Source organism: Lepeophtheirus salmonis, chromosome 1 (assembly GCF_016086655.4).
Source record: "Lepeophtheirus salmonis chromosome 1, UVic_Lsal_1.4, whole genome shotgun sequence".
NCBI lineage: Eukaryota > Metazoa > Arthropoda > Copepoda > Siphonostomatoida > Caligidae > Lepeophtheirus > Lepeophtheirus salmonis.
Genome location: NC_052131.2, coordinates 28419936 through 28444321, shown reverse-complemented (window position 1 = coordinate 28444321; position 24386 = coordinate 28419936). Strand labels below are relative to the sequence as shown.

The 24386-nt window shown below is 33.3% G+C and overlaps 2 protein-coding genes across 5 annotated transcripts; both read left to right on the top strand.

Annotated features, from left to right (window-relative positions):
* Positions 1–56: 56 nt before the first annotated feature.
* Positions 57–17138, top strand: LanB2 (laminin subunit gamma-1). 4 transcript variants are annotated; one of them, XR_005864251.2, is made up of 16 exons: positions 57–582; positions 5515–5791; positions 7313–7530; positions 7604–8045; positions 11887–12090; positions 12167–12502; positions 12555–12716; positions 12786–13319; positions 13381–13982; positions 14077–14766; positions 14817–14947; positions 15008–15561; positions 15624–15982; positions 16053–16283; positions 16441–16632; positions 16788–17138. XR_005864251.2 is itself a non-coding variant. In XM_040712315.2 (15 exons), exons 1-15 carry the CDS (start codon positions 463–465, stop codon positions 16920–16922), a joined length of 4995 nt encoding a protein of 1664 aa, XP_040568249.1. In that variant the 5' UTR covers positions 57–462; the 3' UTR covers positions 16923–17138. The 4 variants fall into 4 exon arrangements, 2 of the variants coding, with proteins under 2 accessions (XP_040568249.1, XP_040568260.1); XR_011781498.1 differs by having other exon boundaries at positions 280–582; positions 7604–8373; XM_040712315.2 differs by lacking the exon at positions 16441–16632.
* Positions 8690–11844, top strand: Sema2a (Semaphorin 2a). The gene has a single exon (XM_040712339.2). It carries the CDS (start codon positions 8973–8975, stop codon positions 11076–11078), a length of 2106 nt encoding a protein of 701 aa, XP_040568273.1. The 5' UTR covers positions 8690–8972; the 3' UTR covers positions 11079–11844.
* Positions 17139–24386: the final 7248 nt, after the last annotated feature.

The window sequence follows — 24386 nt, the reverse complement described above, 5'->3', positions numbered from 1 at the left end:
TTTTTTAAAGATACTCATGAAGTTTTCTACAATTTTCACATTACTACTTGAAACTCACTCCTTCAGAGACAAGGATTCACGGTGGATCATCATCTGTAGAGGAATATAATACGCTTATTTCTTTCAAATAAAGAGCAGAAAATGAGAAGCCGGTTATCATTCAAAGTCTCTCTCAGATATATATAAATATATAAGTGAACAAATCTGGGGTAAACACATGTTCACAAAATAAAAAAATAACAATTTCATTCCCCTTCTCTTCTCTTCTTTTTTCCCCCCATTCCGAGTAGACCCAACGAACTGATCACATCTTTGGTTCAGAACTCCGTACTATACTCTGGATAAGTTGTATTAAAAATGTGTTTGTGAAAGAAAACCTATATAGAGTTTCAATCTACATACATATGTGTACAGTGTTGTTTTAAGAAAGTAGAACAAAAACCTAAATATAGTACTTAAACAATGAGGCTGAAAGCGCTTTGGATATCCCCTTTGTTCCTCTTTTGTATCATTGTGGACTACGTAAAGACTGATGGAACAGGATCACCCTGTTACGAGGATGGGGATTTTTCTAAACCACAAGTAAGTTTGTCCTTCATTCCCCTATTAACAAACATTTACAAAAACTATATTATGTGTATATCGTATGTTTGAACTTTAGTCTTTTTCTTATAAATATGTACTTGTACATTGTACATATTGTAAGAAGTGTGATTATCTGCACTTGTTTATGTTTATACATCTTCTAATTTGAGACACATGTAAGCTTCTACATGGTAAATGCACGTACTATCAGTGATTCCCAACCTTTGGATCACTGCGGAAACCTATAGCCTTTTTTTTAAAACTTGCGGTGTATAAAACATATTCAAACAAATTTTTTAATGATGCTCTGATGACCATTAAGACGGGTTTTTGCATTTTCCTTTTCCTTTATTTTCCTTTGAGTTTGTCATCTTTAGGTCGAACATCTTGATCAAATTATGAAAAAAGACAACATCTAACTTAGAAGGCATTTTTAGTTATGAGCATTAAAAAGTTTTGATAGACATTTTTCTAACCTATAAAAAGTATTTAAAAAGTTGTTTTTTTTCTTTTTAAATTGCCCTTCGGAGTAAAAAAAAAAAGAGAGATAAGTTAGGGAAATTAGACGATCTGTGTTAGAAAATAAAGATTAATTTAATTTTATGTTATTCTCTTAATTTGCTCCAAAGTAAAGCTTTAAAAAAATTTATAAATAATTTGTAAAGGTATTAAAAATGTCTTCAATAGTTAATTAATGCCAAATAATGATTAATGCTGTATTTTAATCTTCATTGACGAAATAAAGAGTCTCCTTTCAAAATTTGAACTAGATCTGGTACCTAAGGATGACATCGAAGTACAATGACAATACAATTTTGTATAGGTTATTTCCTTACCATATCAAACTGCTATTTATCTCTTATGTATTCCTAGACTATCATTCTCATAATACTTATCCACGATTTTTAAAATTAATTACATAAATATATTTCATAATAATAAAATGCTACATAATATTTTATTCACTTCTATATTATAATATTACTTAGTAATATTTCATTAAAGGCGTAGCTATACATACATTTGTATTTCTATATACAATAGAAATAATAAGATGTCCAATATTTATATACGACCAGAGGTCAACAAGAAATTGTATTCCTCTCCTTTAGAAAACGGAGAATAATTTATTTTTTTATAATTTATAACTTATTACTTTGTTCATTTTTCAAAAAAGATAAATTATGAAATACCCAAATCAGACGAGGAAATCGACAACTAACAAGAACAACAATTTTTTTTTTTCGGTATTTTTGCATTAGCGAGATATCACCGTGATCTATTCATAATTTTTTTATAAGGTGAGGTTGGGAACTTTTCAGTATTTCATATTTACCTCCGCAATGAAGAATTTTGAGAGGTCAAGGGCAAAGGTTAAGTTCAAGATAACACAAAACGTAAAAAATGCATAATCGACATAACATTCTAACAAATTGAGATACATAACTCAATTTGATTTTAGGAGGAGGTTTTACGCTTTACTGAGTAGTAAAATATAGTTGTAGGGAAATATATTTCTTCATGATGAAAGAACAACTCCTTTTTACCAATATGCGTTACTCAAACTCTGATTCATTTGAGTGTAGATCAGAGAAAAATTAATACATAGATTGGAATCTCTGAAAAGGACGACTGTGTGAACCGTACAATCCACTTCTCGTTATACATTATATTTAATAGTGGGGAAAAAGTATATAATATAATTGATAAAGGTAGGGAATTGAAAGAAAGCATGATTAAAAAGCCTTAAAAGTTAAAGCTTTAACTTTAATTTTTTTAATTACAAAAATTTATAATACAGTTCACATCTAGATATCCTTTTTGATTTGATATTTATTATTTTCTAGACATTTAAGAGTGCAGCTGTCATATTAACTTTTTTATAGCTGAGTTATAGAATTATAGATACCGAGTGGTCCATTAAAATCTGAACGCTTTTAATTTTAAAATGCAAAAAGACATAATTTATTAACTAACGATGGAATTTCAAAAAAATGAATAATATAAATAGATGTGTCTCTGATCTCTATTCATCATTAATGAAGCCGCCCTTAGCAGAAATGATTTGAAAGCCTTGGTATTTGGATGACGGATACTGCAGGCCTTCCTCTCAACATGCACCTAAAAGGTATAATATAGGGGGTTGGCATCAGAAGATCTCAAAAGACTCATTTTAAGGAGTTTTGCAACGGAAAAGATGGCTTTCTTTTATTATTGGTGTCAAAAGTGGCCCTTCTACCCTCACAAGGTTCTTTCCACACACTTTTTTATAGTTCTCTGGACATTCTGGTGAGAAATCCCGAGATCTCTTGGATGGGCCATCATGGACTTGAGGGATTAGCCTGGGCTATTTTTTTTAACTCCTCCGGGTCCAGTTTAGCCTTTTTGATAGAGCCTTTCTTCCTCTCCAATGTGTTCCGGACTTGCTGACAGTGTAAACGCTGATGCTGGAGACGTCCATCTGAAATTAATCGATCACGCTCAAGTGTCATTTTCTCAGATCTCAGGTTATTTTAATTAATTATTGAATAACTAAATGTTCAGATTTCAATGAACCATCTGGTATCTGGAATAAAGACGGTATTCTTCCTTTTCCCTTATGTGTTCATTTTTATAAATAATAAGTGTAAAATAAAGGCTGAATATATTTATTTTATATTTTAAAATGTCAATTTACACTTTTCAGCAAGGATTGCTCTGCTTCATAGTTTTTTTTTATTACAAATAGTAATCTTAACAATTATTTAGTACAAAATAATTATTTCATTATAATTTTAAACAAAAAACTCATAACGTACCACGAACATCGTTTAATGTGTTGAGTTACAAAGAATTACCAGCAAAATGTATTTAAATACAAATTATGAAGTAACAACTGTAAGTTTATAAAAGAAAAAGGGGTGTATCACTCAAGTGGAAAAAAATGAAGTCGATAGACTTCCATGTATGAATCGCGTCTTCTTATTACATCTGCAACGAAGTTGAACACAGTTTATGTTTTTGCTTCTCTTTGTTTGTATGTTTGTTAGTCATCAGGATTACGGGAAAAGTTACAGATCGATTTGGATCTAACGAGTGCCCAATCTGTTTATGTTTTGTCTGTGGTGTAGATATATGAATATTAGTTATGCAGTCAATATTACCTTATCCTAGAAGTAATTTCAAGAGAGAGAAAAATATAATCAATTATGAGCAGTCAATTACAAGTGCATAATAGACCATAACTTTAGTACATATTGAGGCACAGAGTTCAAATTCTTGTCCATCTGTAGGTTTAATGAAGATGTTTGATATAGCAAAAATCAAATTCTGGAAAATGACCATAAGCAAAGGTTTGCACTCTATTGGACCTATTCTAGAAAATCTTATTTCCCTTTAAAAAAAATAAGTTCAGATCATTTTTTATAATAAAAGCAAACAAAGACAAAAAAAAATCCCAATTTTAAAAACGACCTCAAAACCAAAGATTCGATAAGAGTAGTTATTTTTTGAAGTTATCTTTTCTTTTTTACTTAAAATTAATTTCATTGACTTTGATGATTAACATAATTTAAAACATGCTTAATCACAATTAAATGATAGAATTTTCATTAATTTTTGTTTTTACAAAATTTGATCATGAATTATTCAATACTACAACCTTGTATAGAATCCCAGGCATAATGTCGGATCCATCCCTCCCCTTCAGTCTTTTTTAATTTCGGTAAAATATATTTTTTACCATTCAACGGCACTAAGGACAACGGTTCTAGCTATCTTTTTATTTACTTACCTCCTAGCTAGGATTAAATAAGATAAAAACGAAGAAAAGAATTAATGATAGCTAGAACGTATAATAATTGGGTGGCATACGTTCTAGCGTAACACTTCCTACTTTAAACTTCAGGTATCTTGTCTCAAGGAAAGAGATTATGCTGAAAAGCTGAAAAGACATCCTAAGTATCTATGTCATTTCAGCTCTTGTAGTTACCATAAAACACTGATAACGACCGGTCCTAGGACTGACAAACTTTCTTAGAACCAGATTGATAGGACTTCAGTTTTTTTTTAGACCGATCCATCTAGCCGCCCATCAATAAAAAAATAAATAATTTTAATCTGTCGAGCCCTAGTCTTGTCAGTGAGAACAGGACTTTCATGAATCGAGACAATATAATACAAATTGATCTTGTTACTTTTTTTTTTAGGAACTTATAAAAACTGAATCTTAATTTATGTGGTCGTGACAACGAAAATAAGAATTTGTGGAGTCGAGACAGATCTCTAGAACCACATCACTAGACCCTCTATTTATAATAAAAAACTACTTAAAGTCAATTTCACGATTGATTTAATTAGATAGATTACATAGTGGACATTCTTCTACATCAAACAGTCATTATAGGTTATCTAATGATTATCCTTCAAAAATTATGTAATAGGCAGATAATGTTAGCAATGGTATTACTAATTTTGTCAATACCATTGCTAACATAAAAATATACAACATATTGTATTGTCAATCATCAATTTTTCTGCTTTTTTCCCCCTAATCAGTGTTCTGAACGTTTATTGGTTGAATTGGAAATAGATTTTGTTATGCTTAAAATTTTAAAATGAGTTGTAGTCCCCCCCCCCCAATGTTGAGAAATTTAAAAAAACCTTTCAAATGGAAATATATTACCACCTCCCCCCACCCCCAAAAAAAAAATCAACTTAAGGATTTCTTTTTTCTTAAAAAAGGTAATTAGGGAAAAGTATATTCATATAACCCTGCAGACGCCCCTTTAATACCAACTGATTTTGGGTTTTTTTCTTGTTTTTTTTTTTTGTAGAAACGGTTGCAATGATGATTTAGTCAGCTCAAAGGCGTCTAACTATAGCCGCCTAGACTACGACGATTTCGAACACCATATGTACCTAATCATTAACATTTTATTATTTTTATAGAAATGCATGCCAGCATTTAAAAATGTGGTCCTCCAAAAGAAAGTTCATGTTTCTCCAGAGTACATAACATGTGGCCAAGGGCGGGTTATCGAATATTGCATTCAGACTCATGGAATAGATCGTGAATGTAATTTTTGTGACAACAGTGTTCCTTCAAATAAACATCCTCCGCAATTTTTGACAGATGTTGATACAGATTTTAATCGAACTTGGTGGCAGTCTGTGACTATGTTGGAGGACGTGCACATGGCTGATGTTAATCTCACCGTCAATTTAGGTAATTTAAGATATATTTTTAGCGATGATGAACTAAAAAAAGATAACTATATTTATTGCCTCTTTTTGCTTCCATCATAACAAAAGGGAAAACTGAAATACCAAATTTATCTATAGTATACATAGATCAACCCTCAAAACAGCAGATGGGACATTCCATGCAAAGTGTACTATAAACAGTGGCATTTTTGAGGAATTTTTTTAAGTTTTTTTAATCAATAAAAAATGTCTGTCTTGCTTTATAAAAAAATCAAAATTTCGAAATTCAAGTTTAGTCTCTCCCAAACATTATTTTTTAGCTTCTTCTTAAAAAGAATATAAAAACATTCTGTCAAATTGTGAAAGAAAAAAAATCCTACTCACAGTTCTGTATTGAAAATACATTCCAGCTCTTGGTGGCTATGAATCTGCATCTCATGTCTCAGAATATTATAATTTTAAAAGATTATCTTAAGCTTTGTTCGAAATCTGAATATTAAAGTCTATGGTATGACTGGGACAAATTTTATTTATATTGGAATTTGTCTAAAATAATCTCGCTTCAAAACTTTGAGACTCTATTTCTCATCTCCCTCTCGTTCATTTTTCAAAATTTTGTTATTAATTTGTTTAAGAAAGATTAATCTTTCCAGTTGTATACTGCCCTTAGGATTTCAGAGATTCTTTGTTAGTTTTATTCGTCATTTTATCCTTTGACTGTAAATGACATATGGGCGGTAACAGTAAATCAGCTAAAAATGGTATAAAGTCATAATAATAGGATGTATATAATTTGAAAATCTAATCTATTTGAAGCAAATCAATACCAAAATTTTATATAGAACAAGAGGAAGATGATAAATAGTGTCTTAAAGTTTTGAAGTGAGAGGACATTCTGAAACATTACAGTGTCAATCAGGCCTGTCCTCGTCATTCCATTTAATTAACACTTTACTCTTCTTATTTTGTAAAGTGAAAATTAAGATACACGTTAAAAAATATTTTTGATTCTTATATATAAATGGTAGATTGAAAGTATTCTTGACATGGAATGTCCCGGAAGGTGTATAATAGATAATTAATTTATAACTAATTAACCTTGAGTTAAGTTATTTGAAATCCCTTTTTTACTATTATTTGCACATACACATACTTAAATGGGAGGATGACTAAATATTTACTTAATTCATATTTCTTCATTAGATATTTAAATGATTAAAAAATAACAATCCCGTTCCCTAAAATCTACTTGCAAGTGGGGACCGAATTATTTGGGATGGGGGCAGGGTCGTGACTTGGATTTTTCTTAGAGGGGCGCATTGTTGACAAACGGGACAGAATGTGTTTATTTTTTTACCAAACCCAAATTTGACAAATAACTTCAGAGTTAATAAAAGATACATTTGAGGGGGAGGGGGGAGGGCAATGGCTCCTATGATTCTTAATTTTGAGGGGGATATTATAGCTTATTTTGTGTTTGTTCCCCACATATATGTTTTAACTTATTAATGTATTTTTATTTTGTACAATATAATAATTATAGGAAAGGCTTATGATATCACCTACGTTAGATTAAAGTTCAAATCTCTACGCCCGGATAGTTTTAGTATTTATAAGAAAAATCGGGTACAACCCAAACTGGAAGATCCTGAGCCTAATGAAGGATGGATACCATGGCAGTACTATTCAAATACATGTCGAGACACCTACAAATTAACAGACTCTACCTCAATTATTCAACCCAGGGACGGAGTAATGAAGGTAGATCATTTTAATATTTTAATCAAATTAATTTCGACATTCATCCCCTCTTTCTCTTTTCCTTCTTCCAAAGATCAATGAGGACCGTGCATTATGTACGTCTGAGTTTTCTGACATGACACCTTTGACCGGAGGTAACGTTGCCTTCTCTACCCTTGAAGGTCGACCCTCAGCCTATAACTACGAATATAGTCCAGAACTTCAAGATTGGGTCTCAGCAACGGACATTAAAATATCTTTTCAGAGATTAAATACTTTTGGTGATGAAGTATTTCAAGATCCTAAGGTATTGAGATCCTACTACTATGCTGTCACGGACTTCACTGTTGGAGGAAGATGTCAGTGCAATGGTCATGCAACACATTGTATTAATACCATTGAGGATGATCCCCAGAGTCCAACAGTTTGTCTTTGTCAGCATCAAACTGAAGGGCCAAATTGTGACTCATGTCTTCCAGATCATTGGGATCGACCATGGAGAAGAGCAACATCGGATAACGCCAATGAATGCAAGCGTAAGTATGATCCACCTCCTCCTAATACATGAAATTGAGGCTCATGTATGATGTAGTATGAAGTAAGGGGGAAAAGAAAAGAAAATGTCTAATAATAAAAAATTATACCTTGATGGGTGCTCAAGGTAAGGAACAGGTCATTGGAATAAGCATAATAAGTAAAAAAAGTGAATATGAGACATAGTGACAAGTGAGATGATTTGGCGACGACTGATTCTTGTTTGTGTTGTGTCCACTGGAGTCCTATCGACGGAAGATAGAGGCTCGGGCAAGCAATACCTAAAAGAAACTGAGGAGCGATATGGAGGCCCTTGGTTTACCGGCTCTTGTGAGTAGTAGAAGTTCATAAGAATTATCATCATGGGATTTTCCTAAATTAAAGTATTTTTGAGACATTAACTATTTTTGAAAAATATTTGAGATTATCCTAATTAATATATGTAGGACAGGTAGAACTATGATTTACACATGTTGACCATTATTCAAATTGGGAATTCGTTTTTCAGACGCCACAAAGGATTCATAATTTGCTGAGAGCAATTAGATAAATAAAGAAGAAATAATTGTAGCGATGATATATTTTAATAATAATAATTTTTAACTAAATTAACCTTGTCCTTATGATGATGAGCTACAATGAGCGAGGACAACATCTGTGAGCTATAGAGTTAGAAGGAACGAGCGAGCTTCTACTGGGGCTGAGGTAGAAGTATTGCCTATTGGGTAGGAAAAGAAAAAAAAGAAGGGTTGTTCAAAGGCGAGACTGGCAGCGGCTGGCTGTTCTGTTCAGATCTAAAGAAAGAAAAACTGTCTCTTTCTTTCTTTTTCTATATATCTTTCTTTCTTGCATAGCATTGTCATTGATTTATTATTTATTTGTGATATTGGATCGGGGAGTTTGGCTCAAGCTGAAAAAGCGAGGGTAGGATGAGTGCTGGAGGAAGAGGCACAGCTATGTTGCTCCTTTGGACTCTACTATTGGATTCTGTTAGTGGTCTTGGATCTCCTTACGTGGAGGAACTGCGGTGTTTGGAGAATGATGGTTATTATCGAACGCTTACTTTGGATGAGAAGAGAGGAGTGTTGTATGTGGGTGGAATGGACGTTTTGATTCGTGGCAATGCGAATAACATTAGTCTGACCTCCTGTTCCACGGATATCCTTCGTATGGATCCGGACAAAGTGGATTCCTGCGTGGGGCGAGGGAAGTCTTCCGAGTTTCAGTGCCGTAATCACATCCGCGTGATTGAGGTGATTGATGATGATCGGATCTACGTCTGTGGAAGCAATGCTCACCATCCCTTGGATGAAGTCCTCTATGCGAATCTCACTCGACTTGGGAGACATGAGTTCTACCCTGGGATCGGAGACGGCATTGCCAAGTGTCCCTATGATCCGGATGATAACTCTACTGCCATTTGGGTTACATCAGGGAATCCAGGAGAGCTTCCAGCCATTTACTCAGCAACGAATGCTGAATTTACCAAAGCGGATACTGTTATTTTTAGAGGAGATATTTTTGATCCTGTGAGCAATCGAAGAGAATATACCTACAAGCGTACTATTAAATACGATTCCTACATGTTAGACAAACCAGATTTTGTGGCTTCCTTCGAAGTTGGAGAATATGTTTTCTTCTTCTTTAGAGAAATTGCTATTGAGTACATCAATTGTGGAAAAGTTATCTATTCTCGTGTCGCACGGGTTTGTAAATCTGATGTTGGAGGCAAGAATATTCTTCATCTTAATTGGGTTACCTATCTTAAAGCTAGACTCAATTGCTCTATACCTGGAGAATTTCCTTTCTTCTTTAATGAAATTCAACATGTGTTTAAATCTGAGGATGACAACACGTTCCACGCTGTTTTTACAACCTCTAATAATGGATTGAGAGGCTCTGCTATTTGCTCTTTCCGTTTGGAAGATGTTGAAAAAGTTTTCCAAGGAAAATTTAAAGAACAAGCTACATCCACTTCCGTCTGGCTCCCAGTTGGAAAGTCCTCTGTACCACAACCTCGACCAGGAACTTGTGTGAAGGATACAAGAAATCTACCAGACTCTGTACTCAACTTTATTAGGAAGCATCCTCTCATGGATGCTGATGTCCCTCACGACTCTCGAGCTCCTATTTTCTACAGAAAGGACATATTTTTCACTCGAATTGCTGTCGATAAAGTTCATGCAGGAAGATATGGCCAAGAAAAGGAATATACTATCTTTTATGCTGGAACGGATATTGGGAAAATATATAAGGTGTCCCGCTGGAAGGATTCTAAGGGAGAATATCAATCAAGGCTCTTGGATATTCTTTCTGTTTTCGAAGATGGAGAGGCTGTGCGTGCTATGACCATTGCGACCAAACAAAGAAAGAGTCTTTTTGTTTCTTCCGATAAAACGATTAAACAAGTTGATTTACATCTATGTTCATCTCGATACGATTCCTGCGTCAAGTGTTTGAGAGATCCATACTGTGGATGGGATCGTGAGGCTGGAAAGTGCCGTCCTTACCATTTAGGACTTTTACAAGATCCATCTGAAGCAGAGCATGGTCTTTGTAAGGCTTCTACACCAACTCAGAAGCTCATTGCCAATTTTGGACAGAGCGTACACCTTCCGTGCCAATTAAGACAAGACAACGAAGGAGAAGGTGTATCTTGGTATCGTTTTGATAATCGACGAGGAAAGCGTTATCCTGTTCATCAATCTTTCGACAAGTATGTAATTACGAATGACAATGGCTTAGTTATCATTGGGATTAATGAAAATGACGCTGGAAAATATGATTGCGTCTTGAATGAAAAGGATATAGTCAACTCTTACCATATTGCAGTAGATTCTCACCGTTGCTCTGCTCCTAATAAAACAGCAGATTATCAAAAGATTTACTCTGATTGGTGCCATGAATTCCAGAGATACAAGTCAGCTCTCAAGACATGGGAATTGAAGCAAGCACAATGTGGAAGTGAACCACCTCCTATTCCACGACTTGAAAACTCAGGAAATCAAATCAGCTATTCTCCCTTTCTTAAATAAATAAAGAATGAACTCTTTGAAGAAGATGTTTTGAATCAAAGTATTACATTTTTACGATGCAAAATTGATCCATACAGATTATGCTCAGAATTCTCTTTGTAATCTCCCTCCCCTATTATTGTACCTCATACATCTGATGTATTCAGGTAGTTTTATCATTAGGATATTTACATTTTTTTTTTAAAGCAAAGTGTATCAGAGATACCTACTTAGTGCCCGCTCCCCTCATTGAAATTTGCATTTCATCCTCATGATCTACTCATCAGCAATACTCTACGACTTCTCCATTATGTATAAGTATAATATGGGATAGAAAAAAAACTGCGATCTCCTATTCAAATTTGTTCTTACCCTTATATTATTTTTTTTTATCAACAAAATGATATTCGAATTCGTTGGCTATTATGAATATGTACCGACCATAGTATTTTCTTTATTTCTTTTATACTGCCTATAAATTTTACATGTATATCTGTAAAGTGTCTTGTTTGTCTTTTTAAAAAATGAATCTCTCTCGTTCCGTTATTTATAAACCTTCGAACCACCTTCTCCTTAGATTTTTCTTTTGTGGTTTGGGACTACATACTTATCTACACACAAATACATACCTATCTACTTGATATTACGTTGTTATTTTAGAGCCTTCACTTATTAATTATGTTATTATGACATAAATATTCCACGTTACTATTAGTTACATAACATGTCTCTTAATTTCTTATAAATTACAGTCCTTGAATAAATATACAAAAAAGACACACCATCACATCTTGCAATGTCCTTTTATTTATAATCCTATGACTTTCAGCTTGTGAGTGCAATGGATGGTCCATGAGATGTCGCTTCAATGAACAATTATATATGGAGAGCGGACATGGTGGAGAGTGCATGGACTGTGAAGGGAATCGAGGTGGTGCTCACTGTGAAGTTTGTAAATCAAATCATTACTTTTCTCCTGTCCCTGATGCAGATGACAGAATTCCTTGTGAGCCCTGTAATTGTGATCCCACGGGTTTGTAGCTAATATACTTGAAATGTGTTTTAAGATAGGGTGATTGAGTTTTACCTTCTTCTATGCATTTGTATAGGCTCCAAAACACTCCAATGTGCTGATAATGGAATTTGTGACTGTAAGCCTGGTGTAACAGGGGAAAAGTGTAATCAATGTAAAGCAGATTTTTGGAATTTTGGTACACTTGGTTGTAAGGAGTGTGGATGCTTACCAGAGGGTTGTATCGGAAACAAAGCATCATGTGATACGAAAACGGGATATTGTCACTGTAAACAAAATGTTGAAGGACAAAGGTGTGATCGTTGTATGGCTGGGCACTTTCATATTGATCCAGAAAATGAATTTGGATGTACACCTTGTTTTTGCTATGGGCATACCTCTGAGTGTGAACTGAGTGGAGGATACACCAAATGTAATTTAATTTGTCTTCAATCTTATGTCATTGTAATCTTTCTTCTTCCTAGTCTCTATTCTTAGCGATTTCTCTAGAAGTAGTGAGGATTGGACATCTTTTGAACAAGATGAATCTTTACCACTTAGATATGATGGTATCAACAAACTCATCGGCGTTCAATCTCTTCCTATACAAGGAAGTCAATCTGGAGGCGCTTATTTTTATGCTCCTCGTATGTTCATTTAAAATATGACATCTATTTTACAAATAATTACATTTTATATATATATATACTTATTAGCTGCCTTTTTGGGGGATCTGAGAGCAAGTTACAATCAAGAGTTAAGCTTTAGACTTAGGATAAATAATGCAGGTCCACGACCTGATAGGTATGATATCATTATTCAAGGAGGAGGTGTGAAAGAAACAATGATTTCTCTTCCCATTACCAAACAAAATAACCCTATGCCCAATTACGAGATGCAAGACTATAAGTTTCGACTTCATGAAAACCCGGAATTTGGGTGGAGTCCAACCCTTAGCTCCAAAGATTTTATGTCAATACTTGCAAATGTATCGGCTATTAAAGTTAGAGGAACATATGTAACACAAGGAATGGGATTTTTAGATGAGGTAAAACTTGGTACGGCTCGTAGAGGGGTTACAGGACCTCAAGCAACCTGGATTGAAAGATGCAATTGTCCTGAGGGATATCAAGGTCAATATTGTCAGTTTTGTATGCCTGGGTACCATCATAAAAACAATGGAGGTCCTTTTGCTAGATGTATTCCTTGTAGTTGTAACGGACATGCTGATATTTGTGATACCGAGTCTGGTTGGTAGTCTATCGATTTTAGCTTATTTTATTCAAATTATAATTAAATTCCCTCTTCTAGGCAAATGTGAATGTAAGGATAAAACGGATGGGCAAAATTGTGAAAAGTGTGCACGAGGATACTACGGAAATGCTCTAAACGGTAGTCCAAATGACTGCCAAGCCTGTCCTTGTCCGAAGGGAGGAGCTTGCTTAGAAATTGCTGGTAATCCAGAATCCCCTATTTGCATCGAATGCCCAGATGGTAGGACTGGACCTCGTTGTGAACTTTGTAAGGATGGATATTTTGGAGATCCCATGGGTCAAAATGGAGAGGTAAGACCCTGTCAGAGATGTGAATGCAATGATAATGTGGATCCGAATGCCATTGGTAATTGTGATCGAGTTACTGGTGAATGTTTGCGATGTATTGATAATACGGATGGTTTCAACTGTCAACAATGTAAATCTGGTTTCTTTGGGGATGCCCTTGCCATTAAAAAACCCGGAGATCCTCCAAATTGTCAACATTGTCAATGCTACCCTGTGGGAACGAACTTGGATACTGAAACATTCCTGCCCATATGCAATGGTTTTACTGGAGATTGTAGCTGTAAGCCCCATGTTGTAGGTAGAGATTGCGAAAAATGCGCAAATGGATATTTTAACATTGATAGTGGTGAGGTAAGATACATTTTAAAACTTTACGCGTATATATGTAGTAGCTCTATGGGGGTTATAATATTTTTAATAAATTCATTGCTACTTAATTGATTAGGGATGTGAACCGTGTAATTGTGACTCAACAGGCTCCAAAAACGAAAGTTGCCACGTGGAAACGGGACAATGTAACTGTAACGAAGGAGTCACAGGTCAGAGATGTGACACTTGTATGGCTTTCCACTATGGTTTCTCCCAAGATGGATGTAAACCTTGCGACTGTGATCCCTCTGGATCAACTGATCTCCAATGTGATTTTGTAACAGGGCAATGTCCTTGTCGTGAAAAGGTAGAGGGACGTAAATGTGATCGTTGTATGGAAAACACCAAGTCACAACAAATAGGCCCTTATGGAGGAGAAAAAATTTGTGAACCTTGTGATGATTGTTATAATTTAGTATTAGACTCAGCTAATCGACATAGAAATAATTTAGAGACATTGGAAAATTTGTTGCAACAAATAGCTGAAAATCCTGAACCAGTGGGCGATGACTTTGAGTATCAATTGCGAGGCTTGAGAGTTAGAGTTGCTCAAACACTTGTAGATGCAAGGATTAGCTCACAAAATGAGGAAGGAAATACTCTGCGAGGAAGATTGGAGGAACTCCGGTTAAAATTAGAAGAAGTTATTAGTCAGGTCATGGAAGCCAATCGACAAATTGAAACTGCCAAACAGCATGGTGTAGAAGCAGATGACAAAGTGAGGAACGCCAAAGAAGTTATTGAAAGAGCCAAAGAATCTTTGAAGGTAAAGGTTATTTTTCATTTTCTTATGTTTTCTAATTGAATATCAAGTAGGTTTCCCAAAGACAACTTGAAACTCAAGGAAGAGATGCCCTCATGAAAGCTCAAGAAAAATCGAAAAAGTTTGGACGTGAAAGTGACAAAATGTCTGCCATTGCACGAGAGGCCGGAAATTTAGCTGAAAAGTAAATAAATGTTTTCCATATTTTCACAGAATTCTGAATTAAATTCATTTATATTATCAGACTTGTGGAGGATGCCTCTGAAATTACGAGCATTGCTCGCCAGGCCTCAAATACTTCTTCAAAAGCCTATGAAATGACTCGTGAAGCTCTAGAGGAACAACACATTGAAGCAAATCAAATTGATATCCTCAATCACCAAGTTGATGAAATGGGTGAAAAACTTAGATCCGTACAAAGTCTTGCAAACGTAGCTCTACGCGAAGCGAACGAAGCCTATCAGCAGGCATTAATTATTCTTCGTCAGGCTAAAGGTCTTGAAATACCTCAAGTCAACTCAGAGGAAGTGAGTGAAAAAGCTTCACAAGTCGAAGTCGATGCAGAGCGTATACGAGGTGAGGCTGAGAGACTGATCCAAGACAACATGGAGCTCCTTCAACAAACTCAAGATAAACGTGCCATGCTTGAGGAACTACTAAATAGAGCCAATGTTCAACAACAAGAGGTTGATCGGCAGTTGGCAGACATGGATGAATTTAGGAATAGAGCTATCAATGCTGTCAAATCTGGGAATGATATTTTGAAGGATGCGCAAGCTACCTTGGAAACATTGCAAGGTATTAATGTTTTTTTTTTCATTTTCTTTTTCCATGATAATTCCATCACTTCAAACCCATAGCATTTGGAGGTCATGTTGATGAAAATCGTGATTCTGCAAAGGAAGCAATGAAAAATGTTGACTACATTGAAAATATCATTCGGGACTCAGAAGGTAAAACCAATGAGGCAAGAGAGTCTTTGAGTGGAGCGGACACGTATGCAAATCTCTCATTGAGCGTCGCTAAACATGCCAAGGATATTGCAGAAGAAGCGTCTGTCAATGCTGATAAAATTGTGAATGAATCTGCAGTCACATGGGAGCAAGCCAAGGAGCTCTCCTCCTCTGTGGCTTCTCTTGAAGATAAAATGGAGGAAACAAAGAGTATTATAGAAGAAAAGGAACTAGTAGCTGAACAAGATGGACAACTAGCCAAAACGGTAAATTATTACAGTAAAATGAAGTTTAATAATATTGGTAAAAATATGTGTATATTTATGCTTGAAATAGGCTTTGGCTAAAGCTAATGAGGCTCAGATCAAGGCACGAGATGCCGTTGAGAAGGTTAACAATGCTAAAAAGGAATTGGATAACATTGCTGTCATACTCGCAAATGTGCAAGAGCCTGAGCCGGGTCTAATCGAGAGATTAGAGGTACGAGTTCAAATGGCCGAAGAAAAATACAAGGCTGCTGATTTAGAATTACGACTTAAGGAATTGGAAGAGGCGAAGCAAAGACAGGTATATTTTTACACTTTTCCTAATTTACAACTCCATGTTGGTATGTAATTAAATGGATAATTATTGCCAAAACATCAGAAATTTTTTCCCCTTTGCACGATAAAGCTAGCAAAAGAGGCAAAATTTTCATCAAATTCCTTTTAAAATCCCTTCATAGGCAGAGCGGATACGTTATTTTATGAGCTCACTCAATGTAATCAAAATGAAATTGGGAAGTATCGAAGAGATCAGAAGGGCTCTTCCCAACACTTGCTGGAATAAAATTAGACTTGAGCCCTAGGAAAAAATAATCTTTTCAAAAAAGATATTATATTCCAATCCGTCGATACTATGTGTGATAAATTTGTTAGTAAGTACGTTATGTAGGGGTTGTACTAACATATGTACAATGTACATACATAATTTGTAGGTGGCGGTTTGGTTTGGTTTCGAGTACTTTTAATGCACATCCAAGAATAGTTGGGACAGAGTATTTTTAAACCCTATTATTATTCTATTTTTCAGGCTATTCAAGTTCGAGATTTAGAGAGAGAATTAAATTATATGTTGGAGGAGTCAAGGAATATACAGGAGATTCGAGACACTCTTCCGGATTTTTGTCCGAAAAACGATGACCTCTGCATCGAGGATCAATGTTAGAACAAAACATAATTCGTTCAATTTTTGTGCCTGTCTTTCGAATGGATCCCTTCTTACCTCATCCATCTTAAGGAATTACAGAGACAATTTCTTTCCAAATAAATCACTTGTTATATTTATAAGTCTATAATAACTACATAATATATGTATATTCCTAATGTAATTACAATGTTGTGTTTTGAAGTCTAATGAGACGACATCAAACAAAGTGTACAATGCTTGTTTTCTGTTTTTTTTCTGATAGATGGGCTCTCTTTTCCTCTTGTATTCTCCCTTTGATCCTTGACGCACGAATACTAAAGAAATATTCGGGTGGGATTTGAACTCTTGGAGTTAAACAGATATAGAGTCCATATAGGGTCAGAGCAAATGCAATGAGCACACTCATGACGATGAAATCCATTAGCATGATGATTTGAAAATAGTAGAGTAGATTTCTACTTAAATTATCTCTCTACTCCATATAATAATTCATTTATAAGAGAAGGGGGAGTGAGAACCTGTTTTTGAATAAAATTCATACCTCTTAAGAAATGAATCAATGTAGATTATACTTTTTTTGCGTAAAATATACAGGTTTGTGCTTGTTTCTTAATATGATAAAAAGAGTGAGTATTCATTACATAATAGGGTCAAAAAATTTAAAGGATCTGGAATGTATTTAATAAAGGGAAGATTTGATAGATGTGAGAAATTTCTAGAAAAAAACATGTTCATACGAATGATTAATTATTTTACTCCTAAAAATTTGCAAGTTCGATACTGCTTACCAACCACATACCAAGTTATTTAGCGTTAGTTTTATAGTATTGATGTTATAGGTTATAACATTCAAAGTAAGCATTAAAATTTGTAAAACAATATAGGAAATTTGAAAAACGTTAGATACTTTATCTATAAAATAATAGTGATTGATCATATGTCAACTTCATTAACACTACCAAAATGTCTTACTCCAAAAAGAAATAGAAAAAAGGCTTAAATCAACGTTAACTTACTTAAGGTGGGTACATAGTACATACCTTGCCGCAAGTCTTTTTGTTCCTCCTTTATGGACATGTACAAAGTACGTATGTAAGTTTTTTGTATTTAGAACACATTTCTTTAGCCCCCTATCTTTATAAGGTGGTACGTACATTATACCTCCTATTCGTAATTCCAAAAACCCCTACTACTTACATTCGTACATTGTACATAGCCCCTTATTGTTACTATTATTTAATTAGTAAAGGACATTTTTATATCAAATATCTATAGTTTTGAAAGGCCCTTGTTCAACTTTTATATGAAAAATACTTTTAAAAAAATACAAAATAAAAGATGGAATACAATAACTATAATAGCGTCAAGGTATATATTCACCTTTGCCCATTTTCTTCCAAATTGTAGGACTATTCTTCATTAAGTACCTTCCTAATTATAAGTAAATGCTCCCAATTTGTTAGCAAACTAATTTGAAATCAACGTTATTCATAACACTAATTACAGTCGTATCTTTATTCGGTTTATACTCTACCTTTCCTTCTCTAAATAGAGAGAAAGAAACAAGACTTTAAATTAACTGGCCAACCAAGCCATTTTCTCCAACTGTTGTACTATTCGTTAATTATTTTAATAGTACGATGTTCAACAGGATTAACATAACTTAATTCGAGTTTAACCAATCAATATTTAGAACACTTATAATATGTCAAGGTGACTATAAGAGATTTCTTGGCTTTTGTTTACAAGTGTACTGGCTATTTTGATGACGTCACAAAGGAGTCAATTGAGAAAGAAATTAAAATTGATGTAAGTAATCGTATTAGTACAATATATAATAGTATTTTATTTTCTCATCAGACTTTCTATTAGTGTAAATTTTTACCGTCCGATGGTAAGTGCACTTAAATTAGTTTAAAAAAATAGATTAAAAGCTGCTTTGAATAAACAAAATCTTCAGGACATACATTTTCAAATAAATATAGTATTGCGAAGAAATCAATAATATATTAAAATAAAGTGAATAACATGCACTAAATAGGAAAGGCTCATTTGGAAAACATAAACTAACAATAAGATCTTAATTTTTCATTTATCTTGAATATAATAAAAGTGTAATTCAATGTAATTATCTTGCTAACATAACCGAATATGATGCCTTGAATAAACCTCTTTTGCCTTGTGATTTTGACTCTTCTCTCTAGAGATATTAATATATATACATATATTAATATCTCTAGAGAGAAGAGTCAAAATAAATGTATATCTATATATATAATACTAGGGAAATCAAGTTTTCTAAAGCATTGCCACTTTTATATAGCATGGAATAGTTACTGATAAGACCAATAATAGTTATTTAAGTAGGAATAATTTTGAGGTCTCAACTTGCCTGACAAGAATCTCAATAACGAAATAGCATTTGCAAGTCCAAAATAAAATCGAATGAATCAAACAATCGTAACATAATTTTGATACATTTTAAAATATTGCCTTCAATCAAACAACTTATAATTTGCTCATATGGCACACACTTAGTAATTTATTTATTTTTATAAAGATTCCAGATTTTCGAGAAAGTAATATTCCAATATGCTAACAAGCAATTTAGCTGCTTAGAAGATGACTCTGGAGTCAATATGGTTTAAATAACTATTTATAAACAAAAGCAGAATAGAAATCCAGACAGAACTATCAAGAAAAGAGAGACACATTATCTTTAAACTCTAGAATAATCTTCCAGTTGTTTGACAAGCACAAAAGGGACTCACAAGTAATAAATAAATCACTAATCAAGGGTCAGGCTTTAAGTGTCCAAGTTATATAATTATCCTTTTAGATAAGAAATTACTGCATTATATGAATCAAGGACACTTATCATTAAAATAATTTTCTTAGAGTAGAAGACGAAGCAGAGTTGAAGAAAATTAATCAATAACTTCAATTAAGGAGCAGTGGATGGAGGATGATATAACTATCCATGTTCCTCACTGGATCTTTCAGTCAATTATTTTGTCGTTCTATAGAACTACATAGTACTTATATGTAGATGTATACGAGGATCTCATAAAAGATATGGAAGAATTTATGTATTCTTGAGCATAGAGGTAATGATTCACGATAATAGCAGAAGTCACTATCATAGACCTTTATGTGATGTGCATTTACAGAATGCAGGATTCTTCGATTAAATGAGATGATATCCACCGAGTAAGGCACAAATACTAAGAGGCGAGATCCCTTTAACATGAAGTTGAAGAGAGGATCAGAAGATGCATTGGATATCCAAATGGGAAAAATATGAATTTTTAGGGACGGAAAGGATGGGTAGATACGGATGAATATATTTCAATCCTTTCTACAAAAGATTCATGCAAATCACTATGAATTAGATGTATTTCCACGCAATTCACAACTTTTTTATCCTCCTTCATCGTTTTGTATTTATCCATAATTATTAATTAACTCTGAACTTGGGTCCGTTGTGACGTCATCAAAAAGTTGTCAGCTAACAAGTTTCTTATCAACACACCTTATATAATGTCACCTTTACAATATATGTAGAGTATGAATGGACAAATCGGCAACTCACAGAAGTAGGTAGTGTTGTTGTTAATAGTATTGACTTAAGTCTACTGTATAAATGCCATATTTTATTAAGAGCGTAGCTATACATTAGTGGGATAACGACATACCATAGATATAAAAGATTGACGCCATAGGGGGAATGACTTCTATTTCTATAGATACTAGCAAGTGAATGCTACTGAGTGTAATGTTAGTTTTTAACGGAATCAATTTAGTAAATAAATGTTGAAGGAATGAGGATCTGCATAGATGTATTTAGACTATTTAAGATATACTAAAGTAGTGCTGGTCGACTTAAGTTGATAACTTTGAAAAGAAAAAGTATCCACTGTCACTTTGAAACAGAATGAATATTCAGACTGTACCCACATTGTCTTCAAATAGGAATGATTTTTGGTTTTAATTAAGTATTCGAATGTTGAAAACAACTTTTCTTGGATTATTTTCGTATATTCGAATGTACCTTTAATTCGCACAACAAATAAAGATCTGTTCATCTATGGTCTATAAAACTTGTTTGGACTCTCTTAAGTTATGATGCGGAATTGTTCCACTTATGATCATATAAAAAGCGGGAAAATACAGTTAAACATTCACAACTTTTACAAAATTTATGTGGTCTGATCTTAATATTAAAGAAGTTGTATGTAATATATATATAATTTTAATTAATAAGATTCTAGGATATTAACTTATAACGAGTCAATATAATTATTGTTTGTTAAGGTTGTTTGAATATAAATCCAACCCATTAAAAAAATATAATGAGTCTAGTCGAAAAATAAACGACTCAATTAAAGCGTACCCCGTGTGGATAATTTCTGAGTCGACATAACATTATTTTAAAGTAATATTATCTTTTGGTCATAGTTCTAAAAATACGTGGTTGTATCTATTCCTTCAATTCCTTTCTCGATAAATAACGACACTTTATTTTTCATTTGAATCTATTATAAAACCAACCTTGTTTTATCTAAGAAACAAAAGGATGTTTGGAACATGTGTGTATTGAAATCAATTTATACCGAGTGCATATAATAAAAAACAAAAGGTTATTTTTATTGTTGTTGTAGATAAGTGGACTCAATGAAGAAAAAAAGTAACAAAACAGGTACTATGAAACTAAAATGATTATTGACTTTCATATTTCTAAAAATACAAATAATACGCAGATACAAAGGTGAATATTTGATACGTCTTTAGTCAGATGGTTGGAGCTGTTGATAGGCTAAAAGAGGATGTTTTATTTATTTCCCCTCCCTTTCTTACTTTCCCAGGATGTCTTCGTAGTTCAATGTGTAGAGTTGTACAAAATATGGTCTGCTGCTATGTAAGAATGAAAAACCGGAAAAATAACATGGTGACCCTGGTAATTCAAGAATGTTCGGGATAAGAGTAGATTTGTTGTAATTAAATTTTATTAGATCAGCTGCAAGTAGCTGTGAGAGGAAGTAAATAAACACAAATCTCACTCAGTATCCAGCAAGAACAAAAAATTGAATTGCTCTTTCATTTATTCTCAGTTCTACTTTGAGTCTCACAAGGACTTACACTAATAACTCTCAACAATTCCTCAGCTTTACTCTCCGTCTTTCAAGAGCACATACACTAGTGGTAAGCTATTGCTTTATATTTAGATATTCTCTCTTCAAATATTAAACAATAAAAATAATAGTTTTGGAAAACAAAAAAACTATTCAGATAGCAGACTAGAAAAAAATCTTGCACGAGTTAATGCCATATTTTTTTAAACTCTATTAATATTATATCAGTTCTAATTTCATAAACTGGGAATAATTTTCGCTGCACCCTCCATCTGAGTAACATACTATACTATATATTTAATATTATTATCATTGGAGGAGTTGTATTATTTTGCTGCAAGACGGCAGTACTCTCTGTAGCTTTGTTTACAAACTAATATAAGTCAACAATGGTCATGCTCCATTGTGACCACATCCTAGATTCCCTTTAACGTCATACGTATGATATTTTATACTTCAGTTTAGGAATCTTTCATTTGAATAGTTTGACTTTTTTTTTTTACTCAAAAGCGCCATCAATACAGTTTCAAATAAAATATCAATGATTAATTAAACAAAAAAAATATTGCAAATTTCTTACTTATGACCTTTCATTGTTGCAAACGTATTGTCTATAGAAAAAAATGCTAAATGAACGTGTTTTTAGATATATTACAAATCTAATTTTAGAGATGCTTTATAGAGAAAATAGTTCATTTTTATAAAACTACATCAAGAAAAACAGTCAGTAAGTTACTTTGAAAATTTAAAAAAAAACTCAATTTTGACCCAAAACTCGAAAATCTCGATTTATAATCATAAATCTTAGATTTTGACAAATTTTATAACAAAAAAAACATTTTTGTTCTTGGAAATGAACAAGGATTCTAATTTCAAGTAATCCGAGAATTATCGTAACTGATTAACATCGTAGACGTTAGAGAGTTAACAATCGTTTAATTTTAAGTGACTGTACAATATACATAAATATTGAACAAATAATCTTTTGGGCCATGTAGAATGTATATACGCAAGTTTTGGGGTTTTTTTACCCTCTCCCTTACCCATGTTTCCACTTTGTACACATTTCTTTAGCTCATTTTCTTTATAAAGTAAGCAATTTTGGTAAACAAGGATAACGAAAAGAACAGTCTGTAATTTTAATTGTAGATTTATTTTAACTGTGAGAGACAGATTATAACCTCCGCCTTAAAAATCACATAATGAGAAAGTTATTAATACATATAAACCCATCTAAAGTTTCCCAATGAATCCCTGAATGATTCAGAGGAGGCTTGTGAGAAAGTGATGTCGTCAGATGAGGCCAAAATCGAGCTCTTTGGTATCAACTCAACTCGCCATCTAAAGCAAATGCTGACTCCGAAGAACACAATTTCTACTGTCAAGTATGGGGGTAGAAGCATTATGTTTTGGGGGTATTTCTCTGCAAAGTGGAAATTATGACTTCGCCGTATTTTTCTTTTTTTTTTGTTCATATATGTAATGTATGAAATAACTGTTAAAATAAACCTACCATTAAAATCAAAGAACGTCTTTTTCTTTTGTCAGTGGGCAAACTTAAAAAATGGGTGAGGGATCAAATATTTATTTCCGTCCACTGTACGTGTAGAATTTGTCTTGTGGTTCTGAAACTCTGTGGTATGACAATCATATAAATTTATATATGTAAAAGAGAAAAAATGCTCCCTTCATATTATCTTTTTATTTTTGAATTGAATTTGGAAAAGTTTGAGTTTGCTTGATTTGTGTATGAACTTAGTAGTGACGATATTATCTGAATTGAAATATGACTCTCTCTACTTATATTTTATAAAAAAGAATTATTCCCGACTACGAAAAATAAATAAAAATAAAATTATTTATTTTCCGCAAGATGCGTGAAGCACGAGTCGGAAAAATATTTGTAATTAGTTAGAATGTGCATACATTCACAGCCACATCTCATTAGTATGTAGATGGATCAGGTACCAATTTTTCTATTACTCTTGCCCCTTATTATTAGTTGAGTTGAATAAAATATGACCAGTCAGTATCCTTAAAAAAGAAACCGAAAATGAATTAGCAATGACTATGAGAGAATTACTATCTATATATATTAGGGTGTACCATAATGACAAAAGTTGGAATTTGTTATCGCCGGATATTTTTTATTCTGCATTTTATTCCTCTAAACAAAAAAAATAACCATCAAACGTCAAAAAAAAAAAAATGATCATTCATGGATGCATTTTGATATGAAAATCTCTAAAAGGTCGAAAAAATGAAATTTTGATGTTGTTTCTTTAAAATTATTGATTTCAATCAAGTTGCAGGATTTTTATTTTATTAAGTATTATAAACAAAACATTTA